General features: G+C 37.4%; 1 protein-coding gene across 3 annotated transcripts in view; it reads right to left on the bottom strand.

Annotated features, from left to right (window-relative positions):
* b3glcta (beta 3-glucosyltransferase a) overlaps positions 1 to 14,099 on the bottom strand; it is a 118,830-nt gene that overhangs the window by 13,949 nt on the left and 90,782 nt on the right. For 2 of the 3 annotated variants that reach the window (XR_006011423.1, XR_006011422.1), the window contains exon 15: positions 7,570 to 7,897. Coding sequence is in view for 1 of the 3 variants with exons in the window: in XM_041993866.1 (XP_041849800.1) it covers positions 7,730 to 7,897 (168 nt within the window). In the remaining 2 variants the exon portion in view is untranslated. Of the gene's footprint in view, positions 1 to 6,607; positions 7,898 to 14,099 lie in introns of those variants that run through there. The other variant, XM_041993866.1, reaches the window with a different exon arrangement.

The following is a 14,099-nucleotide window of genomic DNA, read 5'->3' on the forward strand; positions in this document are numbered from 1 at the left end:
TCTTCTTTTTTATGTCTCCTCTCTGTGTTTCTGAGTTATGGATGTAACTGCATTTTGTCGACTTAGTGCGATATACAGGGATTTAATAAATCAAATTTTGCCACATTTCATACAAAGATAATAGGATTTCTCACATCCATCTATATATCAGGTAATAATAATGTTCAAGTGATTTTTTTACCTTTTATCAAATGTAACAGACAATTTCTTCTTTTTTTCAGTGTGAGTATTTGGTTTGTCATGCAGCTGCCTTTGTGCAAGCTGTGGGAGGTTTCTAAATTTTCTGAATTAATTAGTTAAACAAAAATAATCACCTGCTGCAAGAATATGTATCCCTCTATTTTGTTTTCTACCAATTTGCTTTACACAACCATATTTGTCAGAGCCTCTGTCAGAAATGACTTCTCTGAGAGATGCTGAGATGAACACAGAAAATTCATTTAGGACTTTCAACCACATGGAATACATTTGTAGGGACGCTAATGCAGACAAACTATATAACATGATCCATAATATATCCTGAGTTCTCTCACAGCACTTATAATGCTGCTATTACTCATGCACATATGACATGTAATTCAGTTTTGGTAAATCAACTAAAGTTATCCAATTCTGTAGTCTTCCAATATCTTGCAGTAGTAACAGCATTAGTTGTTCCATATTTCTAACAGTGCTCTGTCTGCAAAGTTTTTAATGATGCTTTAGATCATAGTAAAAACACTGAGAAGTCCATGAAGTCTTTCATCCCAGATGTGACTGCAGTACAATGAAAAGCAGCTGCAACTTTCCAATCGTGGTGGCATGAAAAAGTTAGCAGAGTGCATGAAAGTGTGTTTACCTGAAAGTTTGAGTTCTGTGACTACACTTAATAATTTTTCCAACAATGAAGGTTGTCTAAGATTTCCATCTGTGCTGGCTGTTCAGCTGGCAGTGTGTGAGCAGATCCATCATGACTCCAGTTGATTTTGCTGATCCATGGACTTTTCCTTTATTTCCACAAAGAAGTTAAAGTCTCCACTATTAGTGGATGAATGAAAGCTAGAAGGAAACTTGAAGGGCTCATCTTTTCACTGACACTAATGCCTTTAACTCCAAAGAAAGTGTTCCAGATTTGCACCAAGTCCATGGTATGATTCTCTAACAACTCTACCGTGCATTTCTAGCCTTTTTGTAAATTCCGGCTGACAGACAGGCAAAGAGATTGGCCAACTACACTAAAAGTAATCATTCAAAGTACCTGACATTGTATAGTTACACACTTTTGAATTAAAAGAGACAAACTGAACTGAGAATGAATAGTAACAATGCTGAGATTACTACATAAAACCAGAGTAGAGTGTATCTGTACTCTGTCTGCTTCCCTTCAAAGTGCCTGCATGAAGAGGACAGATTAAACAACACAAGCTCATTTTGATGTAAATGCCACACTTGATTAAATTCTTTATGTGGGGATCTGTTGAATGTTTCTGCTTCATCACAGCTGTATGAATTTACATGAGGCCTGATTTTAATGTGGCTGGAGCAATAATAACGGAGACAATCAAGATAATGTAATACTGAAAGCAATTTAAGTCATATTAATGGCCACTGGGCCAGCCGAACTGAACACATTTATCCCTGTGCATCCTGAGTTATTTCAGTGTCGACAAGGGACAAAAACTTTGAGTGGATATCTATTAGCTATATTTTCTTGTTGGTAGTGAATGCATGCAGAAATTATAACTCAGTCCCAACCACTGCAGTCACTGACAGCTTCATTGCACTGAAAAAAAATTCAAACAAGCTTAAAGATTCACCACAATTATCATTTCACATTTGTCATATGCTGAAACTGGAGATGCAAACACTCAAGAGAAAAAATGTTTCTACTCCAAACCATTTCAGCCATTTGTTTCTTTCATTAGTGTGACAGGAAGGTTATCACTCAAGATCCAGAGAGCATGAAAAATAGCCTTTCATTACTCTTGTGAAACTCTAGCATAGATTTCACACCACAGGTGCCAGAAACAGAAAATAACAACTTGTGTGGCAGAAGTAGAAATATGAAGCTGTTGCACCTACAGCATGGTCCTCTAGTACTTATTAGGCCTTCAATGAATCTTAAAACTGAACCTAGTTTTTAAAAGAAATAGCCAGTTTTTATGTTTGTTTCAAAGCCCCAATTTGTGTGTCTTTTTTCCCCTTAATGACATAGTATTTTTGGAGGAGACACTTTTGATGCAATCTTATGCAATACATAGTCTGTGGGTTGAGCTCACATGATACTTGAAGATTTATGGGTTTAATTCCTGTGGGCATTTCCACACATACACATATATCTATATATACACACACACACAGAGAAAGAAGTATGTAATCATTAACGCTTTGGATAAAAAGCCCATGAAACTGCATGAATAAAATAATAATAATAATGCTGTTTCCTATTTACCAAAACTTGCACATGCAGAGTGAGATTCATGCTGATCTTCTCACTGTGTTGGCACCATTATTGTATTTATTTAATTTTTAAGTGTAGCATTGCATGCTTTATGCAAAACAGCAGGACAATAAAACAACAGCAAAAAATCATAACAGCTGCTGATCACAATAACAAGTTACAGGAATTTATTATTTTTTTTAATTCTTCTCAGGTTCTAACATTAAATTCAGGTCCTTATTAAAACGTATCATGGACACTGTTCCCTCTTAAACCACTCTATACTGTTATTACTTATGGGCCACAGGTCACAAGTTCGAGTTTTCTTATTCATCCATCCATCCAATCCATGTGAACTTAACTACAGTTTAGAATAAAGCTCACCTGCTCTACAAACTAGGATAGCAACATATGGAGAGGTCACTACAATAAACAAGAAGTTATTAGTCATAGGCCTCACAGCTGGCTCAGAAAGAAGAAAAACTGTCACGACCTATGATGAAAGTGAAAGATTAGCTCAGTTTAAACTATGTCACACTCTAATAAGATACTGAGACATTTAAATAGTTGCTTTCTCCTTTTAAATCTGATAAATGTGCAGGATATCCAGACTTTTTCTCCTCATATCAGAGGCCACAGATACAGCTTGAGCCTGTGTTGCACTGACTTGCCTGCACCTTTAAAAATAATTACATTTCCTGTCAAGATGAATGTGAGCAGGTGGCCATTTTTCTTTGCTTGCGGTGTCTCAAAGAAAAATGAGGGTTAAAGTGTGGGAGGAATTAGGGCTGGTTGCAGTACCAAGACACCAGCACGGCACAGCAAGATGCTTTATATTTCATGGTTACTGAGTGACTGTCTGCAACAGTTTCATGCTAACACACATTACATTAATTAAATATGATTGTCTAACACTGCTCCTTGAATTGCAGTTGTTTCTCTGGTACAACATTCTGCTTTCTAATAGTCATTACATGTTGGAGTGGATTACATTTGGAAGGCAAAATTTCCTACAGGGCATGTGCAATGGTTGTAAAGTGAACATCAACGGATCAAACAGCCTTTAGACTGCAGTGGAAAGAACCAGACACTGCCAGGTGTTACTCATCTGGTTACACTACTGAAGCTAAATTAGAGGCTTTACATGATCCTATGTGACAGACACAAAACTCTCCTCTAATCCTCTAGCTATGTCACACCTCCATACAGTACATGCAGCTCGCACAATTTCAGCAAATGGAAGTAAAAGCTTTCGTAAGGAGATGCTCTCATTCAAAAAAGCTTGTTAGTTAATCATTTCCCTAAATCCATGACTTCTAAAGCTCCCAATTTATATTTTCCTTAATGAATATCTAAGTAAGTATGATATTTGTATCCTATATATCTAATTAGCTAATTTAATTTTCCATTTCTAATGGTGTTTTGGGTCACATTTACTCACAAATTTATATAATTGTAAAGGCTTCATTCTTTCAGTATTCTACTTGAATCTTGGACAGCTAATTCCATCTCTAGTCAGAAGTCTGCAATCTAAAGAGACATTGAGCATTTTGTTCCCCTGCCAATAAAACTGATTAATATGATTGGCCGGGTCTCCACTGCATACATTCATTTTTCCAAGTTTCCAATTATCTATTTATGATTTGTTATTTACAGTAATATATTAAGATATTTTTCTCATGGTCTGTGCCAGTAATTGCACCTTTTCTATAGCATATTCCTGTCACGCATTGTTGTTTGTTATGGACTGTTTTAATGTCTTCTCTGCTGGGGCTTCCACGTCTAAGACATATTTCTCTGCAAGGGCAATGAACTTTATTTGTCTAATCTAATCTTCTCTTCAGAGGCAGCTGGCAGACAGCAAGTATTAACAAATATCTCAACTGATATCAGTGACCTGACATTATGACAGAATACGATCTATTTTACTTCTAAACTAGATGTTTTCTGGTTTAAAGCTTGTGGCATTTCTGACTGTTAACACTTGTCCTTGGTTGTCCTGGCTCTGTCTGCAAAGAATTTCCTGTACATCTGTAGAAGTGTGACACCTCCTGAATTATCCACTTTGCATTTTAAAGAGAACCCTCTTGGGTTCTGTCATTTGACTCTAATTTATCCCACAGGGCTAAACTTTGTGGAAACAATTATAATATCCTAAAAAACTACAAGTGACTTAAATGAAAATAATTCATTTGTCATGTTATCAATTTGAATTTTATGATTCTAGATACATGAGCAAGGATACTGCTCCTGCTGGGGAACATCTTATGAATACATAATTATTTCATAGTCAGTGCAATCTAATTTATTTAGACGCTGTCAATAAAATATCCTGAGGGCAAGATGAGATTGTACACAACTTATAAGGCTTATGTGTGTACGGTATGAATTCCAGACCATGTAACACAGAAGACTCATAAAACTGACTAATATCTGGCAGTGTATATGTGTGTATATGTGTGTGTGAGTGACAGATAAAGAGGATTGGAGGTTAGATTTTGTCATCAGTTACAAATACAACAAGTTACAAGATGGATGTATATGCACTCTCAGACTGATCTTGTATCAAACTGAAATTGAGCATAAACATTCAGTTTGGCACAAAGTAAATGTGGGTTATCAACAGTGTTCACTGACCTGCAGGTATGAATTAAAAATATCTTGCAGAAATATATCTGCTCGACATATAAACTTTTATACAATATGTCACAATACAATGTGAACATGATCTAGTTTAATCAGTGGTGAAATATTAGTTTGAATTAATGGAATTTATTTCGACAGATATGGAAGCAGACGTATGCATAAAGTAGGTAGAAATGACCTGAGCTGAATATTAAGCAGTTAGCCTATAATCTACCTGCTCTGTGTTTCTTCAGTGCATATGTAAGCTAAGATCAGCTATTAAGTATTGAAGGCCAACAGAAATCTCAGGAGTTTCACAAGTGTCAGGAGAATACTAAAGAAATTAATGTTCATTGTCTTGGGATGATGAATATTTGTATGGAAATACTGAGCTGGTCCATCCAGATCAGTCTATATTTTAAGACATGACCAATTTTGGGGGGCAGCCGCTCAGCTGGTAAAGAAAACCAACTTCATGTTGGGTTTAAAAAACACTAAAAATGTATACCTTGAACTTTTGGCCATCACTGATGCTTTACATCTGAGCTGCTTACTTATCCTTAACAAGTCATTTTGTTTCCTGGATCTAATGAGTGAGTAGGTTCACTTGATGTTTGAAAAGAAAAAAAAAAAAAAAAAAAATTAAAGTGTAATCATTGTGTTGGTATGACCAAAATGTTTAACATGATAATTCATTTTCAGTCACATTTCTCAGCTGGACTCACACATCCAGATAATGCAGGTGGGAGTTCAATTATTTTTGTAGATACATATTTTCAATCGGACCCAAATCGACTTAGGCTAGGTACACACATAAAGATTTTTTTTAATCTCACGAGATTTTTTATCTATTTGAGACCTCACACTTGAAGATAAAAAAAACAGACATTTAACAGTTTTAATCATACTGTGTGTTGTGCTCCGATAATCTAATCACAATACAACACACACATAACAACCGATCCAGAATCTAGTCCTCCAGAAGAGTGAGGTTAGCTGAATAAACTGAATGTCTAGATGGCTTAATTGATGAATTGTTTCTTCCTTGATGGCACAGACATATTCCAAGATGTCAATGCCAGGTTCCAAATTGTAAAATAGTGGTTCAGGGAGCATGAGTTTGTCTAACAAAATATTAGTATGACCTTTTGTTTTAGTGGTGACTATTTTGGCCTTGCAGCATGTGTGTGTACTGATAATATATATATATATATATATATATATTATATATATATATATATATATATAAATATATATATATTGTAGCTGACATCCTCTTATGATTTACATTGTGGATTTCCCTCTGCAGAACACTGTTCCACCAACACTTATTACTGCATGTGTGTGAGGCTCACAAGGAATTTAATTTCTTTCCAACAAATAGCTAACAATTCATAGATGTGTTAGAGGATGTCTACTTGAGTTATTACACTTCTTCAAATGCCTAAAGCTATTAGACTTCTTATGAACCTGTGCCAGCCTACTGTGCCATTAGGAGTGTAAATTTAACACCACAATGCTGACAAAATCTATAAGCAGAAGAACATATCCTGTTTCACAATCTGGTTTTCACAGACAGTAATGAGTTTTCCTTTATTAACTTTTCATATTTGCATTCCTTGAGTATAATCTGAAAGCTTTCATTAACCTTGGCTTTTCCAAAGCTTTTGTCACCATTACGAGGCTGCAGTCATTTCCCGTTTTTTATGAGACTGAAGAATTACAGCAGCAATTAAGTTTTTCAAAGATGGCAAACAGCCAGTGGAAGAAATGTTTTATTCCCCAACTGGAACTCTAAGCCTTTAAAAGATTTTCAATAATAATCAGCAAATCATCGAGTCCAACGATTAATTATCTGAGACAGAGAAAAAAAGAAAATGAATAATTAGGATTGATGTCAATAAAAACCTATTTCTGTCCCACTCAAGTGTATCAGGTAATGTTTTAAAAGAAAGTATGTCCAAGAAAAAATTACTTTCTTTTCACTTGCTTTTGTTTGAGGTGGAAATGACTTGGAAATAAATGGTTTTGGCAATTTAATTTAAACAAGCATGCAGAGTTCAAAGTAAAAAGAAGGTATTTATCTTCCTCATAACTAATAGGGTTAACCCTCAACAACATTGTATTGGGCTCATTTCAGGAGTAATAAAATTTCAGTAAGATGCAGGAACCTTAAATACCACTGTAGCTAACAAATGGTCTGTTGATATTGTTGTTTTACCATTATAACCACAACAACTCATAACATAATTACTAATACATTGTTGAATTAAACAAAACCCTTTAATAGGTCACTTATCGAAGTGAAAAGCAAACACTTTGTTGGATATTTGCACTTTTATGTAAAAAAGAGCACACTGTACAGCATTAGTGATTATTTTTAAAAGATACAGTATCTCCCAGAGAAAAAAAGATATGCTTCTCTGCAAAGTTCAGACAGGTCACACAGTATAAATATACATATATTATATTCATAATTCTAAAATGGACAATAATCCCAACATGCAACTTGGTCAGGAAAACACACACACACACACACAGTCACTCATACAGTCCCTCTTAACAAATTAACATCAACTATACAAAAAACATTTACATCTGTGAATTGATATTATTTTCAATAGAATAAAACACACACTCACCATGTACAAACATATATATTTATGACGGCTAGTTTTTTCCTCATCATAACTCGTTCTTAACCCTTTCATTAAATTCATTGGAAGTCTTTGCTTTCAGGTCATCCTTAAGCCACTTGTTGAAAACAGCAACAGGATCAATGTTCCAGTGTTTATGGAAGGAGATGGGCACCTGATGAGCTAATAGGTCTCTGGCATAGTCCTCTGGGCGAGCCTGAAAAGAACAATCAAGTCCAGTTATTTACATTTTAAATTTGGTAACAGGAGACTCCAAGAAATAAAAGTCATGGTGTTAAAACCAAAGTTTGATTTAAGATACTGAAACCAGAACACAGAGGAGCCTTTAGCCTCGTTTCCATTGAGCGGTTCGGTTCGGGCCGGTAAGGTCCGGTATGCTATTTTGTTTGTTTCCATTATAAAATGTGTCCATACAACCGAACCATACCGCACCATTTCAGGACCTCCTTCAGTTGTGGGTCCATAGGAAAATTTCTATGGTACGGTTAAGGCGGAAGTACTGGCAACACCGATGAAATCTACTGATTGGCAGACAGAAAAACGTCACTGCCCACAACAAAAGCAGGCACAACACAAACAACACTGCTTTTCAGTTTGTGGTTCAGTTGCACATCGTATTTGGGCGACAGAAAGATACTAGAAAAAGGATGCCTGCAAGTAACAGTAAGGTCTGGTCGGCTCTGGAACTACAAACTTTCCTGGCTATAGTTGGCGATAGTGTGATTTAGAATGAGCTGGATGGAGCAGTGAGAAACGAAAAAGTGTACAAAGAGATTTCTCAGCGGATGGCTGCCGAGGGATTCGAAAGGACATCCGAGCAATGTCGGGTAAAGCTTAAGAAGCTAAAAGGACAATATAAAAAACTTAAGGATGACAACAGCCGTATTGGAAACAGCCGAAGTACTTGGAGGTGGTACGACGCCATGGACGACATTTATGGCCACAGACCAGCAAACAAAGGCAGAGAGGGAGGGCTGGACTCGGCAACTGCACTTCTAGAATCCATAATAGATCCTCATGGTAAGAATTTTCCCACTTGGGATAAGCGTTAGCTATGCTAACTAGTTAGAAAATTACAGCAAACAACCAGTCAGTCTTCACACAACTTCTTTGTAAATTCAGATGAAATGAAAGGCTTGTAGTTAGAATGCTAGCATAGCTTAGCATTCTCTTGTTTCCTGCCTGATGTTAACAGCTATTTACGATCGCTAACCGTTCACATCCTGTGTATTATTCTCGTTTTGTGAATCAAACTCGTGATATTTTCATTTTTAGATATAGTGGAGGGACTTGACACCGATGCCTTGTCCTTTCTGGACGAGGGTCCATCCACATCGTCAAGTAGCCCCAGTACCCCGGTAATTGCGTTACCACCGACCCAACCAGAGATGACACCTACTGCACTCCGGCGTCAACACACCGGTAAGTCATGATGTTCTGAATAAAAGTTGTGATTATGCATTTCTCCAAACTTAGAAATGACATTAAGCAGTAAAAATCCTCTGTAGTTTATTTGCATTATGATCCATAATCATAACTGTAAATAATCTTTATATATTGCTATTTTATTTTCTAAATGTGTTTTGATTTTCTCTTTTTATATTTTGTATTTGCGTTTGTGTGTAGATTTGCCTTATTTTTTCTGTTCTTTTCCGTTTATCTGATTGCTGCTGTGATAGGAAATACCCTTCATGTGATTTATAAAGTATCTTTTTAGCTGTGATCGCAGTCTGACCTTATCTTAACTAATGTATAATCACCCAGTTTTTTTTTTTTTTTTATAATAAAGGTGGTCTATCTAGTACATTTTATGTGCATTTCTTATTTCTAATAAGTAAAATATGTAATCTGTTTTTTTGTCTAGGTTCTGCGTAATTATTCCAGTTTCAATATATAAGTTATTAAAGAAAGATTTTAGTGCCCTGTAGCAAGTACCTTGTAATAAAAAATCACGAGGAAATTAACAAGGTAACAGAATTTATTAAGTCAAACGATCACTTAACAAAAACTGTAGAGGCCATGGGAGTGTCTGCTTATATGTAACATTGAAAAAACTTGTTAAGTGTTGAGGTGCCACATCAGAGCCTCACGTACTTCACTCCCCTCTTCTTCAGCATCCCGAGCTATTAGAAGTACTGGCTCTCCTGCAGACATATCCAAATCATGCTGGTAGTCTTCTCCATGACTTTCACAAAGATTGTGAAGAGCACAGCAAGTAAGCACCATGGATTTGACAAGTTCGATGTCACTGTCATTCCTCTTTAAAAGACATCGCCACCGACCTTTAAGTCTCCCAAATGCATTTTCAACTACGACCCGGGCCCTGGATGTCTTTTTGTTGTAGGTTTGTTGTTCTGCTGTCAAGCGGCCATTGTCTGGAAATGGTTTACAGAAGCTAGTTCTGTAAAGGGTAGGCAACACAGAGTAGCCAACATCCACCCCCCCAATATTCTTTGTGCAAGCAGGGTACAGGCCTCCCTGCCCAACCAAGTCCCACAGTGTGGACAATCGCAGAACTCGAGCATCATGCAAACTCCCGGGCTTTCCTGCATTCACACTCCAGAATAGTCCTTTTCCATCAACAACTCACTGGAGGATGATGGAATGCCAGCCTTTTCTGTTGAAGTAGTCGGTGTGGTTTTCTTGTGGTGCTATTATTGGTATGTGTGAACCATCAACAGCACCAACACACTGTGAAAGGCCCCACCTTTTTTAAAAGTATACAGCCATGTCTTCAAGCTTTTTCTGGTCTGGAAAACAAACCATTTCAGGAACTAACAATGTGCAGGCAGCCTTACAGAAGTCCTGCACACACCGACACACTGATGATTTACTGACACCAAAAAGATGACCGATACTTCTGTATTCACTGTTGGTCGCCAGCTTCCACAGTGCAATGGCAACTCTTTTCCTCAGGGGCAAACAGGCTCTGAAGTTGGTGTTTTGCTTCTCCATCACTGGACGTAGCCGTGCACAAAGGTATAAAAATGTTCCTCAGACATTCGGAAATTGCGGACCCACTGCATGTGTGTGAACCCTGAGACTGTCACATCCCACCATTCATTGGCCCGGCTGAAAGCCCAAATGACTGGTCGGCGGCGCTGCTTCAACAAAAGAAGAAGCATCTAAAGAAAAAAAGAAAAGAAAAAGAAACACAACTTAATACACTATTAAGTCAATGTAATACAACATAATATTCCTTACAAAAAACGGGCATGTATAAAGGGGAGCAACATAAATAAGGAAATATGCGATTTAACAGATATATATGAAACCTGTATCTTGTTAAATCATTTATATCCTTTCCATCTTTATGTTTTCTTTTTTTTTTTTCGAATTTCCTTATTTTTATGTTATGTTTTCATAAACACAAGAAGTAAACAAAAGACTGCAGAATTGAAAACAGAGTTCTGTTCTATTTTACAGTCATTTAGCAGACGCTTTTATCCAAAGCAACTTACATTTGAGAGTAAGAACAACACAAGCAACAATTCAAACAAGATGGGACGACATCATTAAGTAGTAGTCAGACTCCTGTTAGTCCAGTTGGACCCAGGTGCTGTCATAAAGTGCTAGAGGCAGTGCATATAATTTATTATTTTTTTTTTTTAGTTTGTTGTACGTCATTTTGTTTAAATACAACATCACGATTTCATCAAACGATGTCAACTTGGGCATAAGTGCACACAGCTTATTCAGTACTTGGTTGAGCCAAAGAGCTGGACAAATGTTTCTAACTCATTACATTACAGTGCAGTTCATATTTAAGCTACCCATGTAATATCTTTTCAGGTACAGAGGTTATTTTGTACAGGTTAGTAAACATATGAGTACAACTACATGACATACATGATAACATGGCATGAAGTCGCTTACCCTGTGGCGCCTCTGTCTTTGTCTTTGCTGCACAACGGCGTATCTCTCGTTCCACCGCAAGACCCAAGCCAGAAGTTTTCTTTTCTTTTCGGCTGTGTTTCTCTTTGCCGCCCGCAATCTTCTCTCGTACACTGCGGCTTGTGATGTTTGTACAAAGAACCACAAGCTAAGCAGAACAAAAACAAGTTGCTGAATGGCCTCCATTGTTGTTTGTTCAGTAGTGTCTTGTTTGCTGTCGTCGCAATAGAATGACACCACACTAGGCATTTGGTCTAAACACCACCACCCAGCGGCAGTCCGACTTGCAGTGGAAGCGCTCACCAGAATTGGCTGGACCATTCAATAATACACCGGACCGTACCGGCCCAAACCGAAACCGCTCAATGGAAACGAGGCTTTTGATGCTTTAGTGAAGGTATCACTTTATCTCTACACACCACAGGTTATTACATTTTCACTTATTGATAAATCTTGGTCCATGATGATCTCTGTCTTCTACTGTCTTTTAGTAAGACAAGGTTTATTTACTGTCACTCTGATTTTTTGGTCTGATTCTGCAGAAAAAAATATTTCTTTAGCTATATGTCTTGAATATTTGTCTTTTTGGAGGGTATGACACAGCTAAAGTTATTATCATCACTCTGGAAAAGTCAATTAATTGATGTTTTCCTTAAGAATCCTGCTCTTGTTCAATCTTTAATCACATAACTCAGTTTTACTCAACTTCACCCATTTTTATTTTAGGCCAGTGTTTCTCAGTCCTGGTCCTCAGGTACCACTGCCCTGCACGTTTTAGTTTTTTCCAACTCCAGCAAAACTAATTCAGATTAACTTAACTGCTTGTCAAGTTCTTTGAAAGCCTTCTGATGAGTCATTCATTTGAGTCAGGTGTGTTATGTATGGAAATCTCTAAAGCATGCAGGGCAGTGGTCTCCAGTGACCAGGATTGAGAAACACTGTTCTAGGCAGGGCCGGTTCTAGGAATGCATACATGAGGGGGCAGGCATAAATTTGAAGGGGGCATTATGAGTACATACTTCAGCATTTTCTTGTTGTTGTTTTTTAAGTGTTTCTTTAACGGAACTGTGCTGTTAGTGGAGTCCAACTTCAAAGAAATGGATTGCACTTTGTCAGGCCTCTACTCTAAGACCTGTCCAGCTTGGGTGTCCCACCTGAAACCAAAGCTCCTGCTGGTATAGCTCTTAGAGTCACTGAGGCACGCAAACCCCCTGACCACAATAAGGTGGCAATCCCTCAGGGGGGGAACAGAAAATATCAATAACAAAATGAAGTAAGAAAAAAGAAAAGAATGATCCATTATCAAAGCTTTAACAACCAACAAAATAACAATTGCCCTATTGGACAGCCATTAGATGTCTAAGCATTTTGAATAAATTTGAAACTAATAACAATAAACTCAACTATCTGTGTGTTTGTTTCTGTCTGTATATAGACCATAATGATTAAAGAATCATAACTATCAAGCACAACAACAACAGAGCAAAAAATTAAACCCCCTACCAAAATAAGGCAGTGAATCTTCAGGGGGAAATAATGATAATAATAAATGAAAATGAGTAAAAACTAAATGATCCTTCATCAAAATTTTAAGAACCAACAAGGCATACATGAAGCTCTGAGCTGAACTGCTGAAAGCAGCGGGAATGTAGAGTGAAACTTTCTGTTATTTTTTTCTTCAAACTAGCATGCTGAACTAAAGGCTGGGCGGAGCTTGAGGGGTCTCATATGCGCAGCTCGTTTTCCCTCAGTCTAGTACCGAGGAGGCAGTCACATCTATGGCCCGTGCGTGATTGATCACTGCTCCTACTAACAGGCGTAGACACGTTTAAATAGAACAGAAACAAACCCCAGTTGACAGAATAGATGCAATAAATACGTCTGTTATTATAAGTATTTATTCAGTATCGCTACAACACATTTAACAGAGCTTTACTCTATAAGTTTTACCGCTGGAGCTCAGCAGCCGCTCTCTCTACGAGGGGGAGAAATATGACACCGCAAGATCAGGCTGTATGTCAACTCATTTGCATACTAAACACTGATTGGTTGTTTTCTGTGGTGGTGGGAAGGACTTGTTGAAGACAGTACAATGGATCCTGTGAAGCTCCGACACACAGAGTTCAGTACAGAGGGGAGAGAGCGTTTGGAGAGATTTGCCCATTTCGGCGCATTTGATTGAGGGGGCAGAATGTTTGTTTGAGGGGGCACTGCCCCCTCTTGCCCCTGCGTAAAGCCGGCCTTGGTTCTAGGCCATATTTAGTACCATACCTGACATGATATTTGATTTTCACTACAGGATCATCATGACCAGAAGAAGACATGACATTGGAAAACTTCGAAAAGATAATGCCTAAAATGCTGTCAGACTAATCACTTTTATTGTCTCCCTGATTTTGCAATTAAGTCACACTCAAACTAGAATGTAAGGAACTTTAATAAATTGTTTAAAAAGCATAAAAACCAAACTAATCAGCATTTTGTTATGTTTTGATTATTTGACA

The sequence above is a fragment of the Melanotaenia boesemani genome, chromosome 9 (genome assembly GCF_017639745.1).
Source record: "Melanotaenia boesemani isolate fMelBoe1 chromosome 9, fMelBoe1.pri, whole genome shotgun sequence".
Taxonomy (NCBI): Eukaryota; Metazoa; Chordata; class Actinopteri; order Atheriniformes; family Melanotaeniidae; genus Melanotaenia; species Melanotaenia boesemani.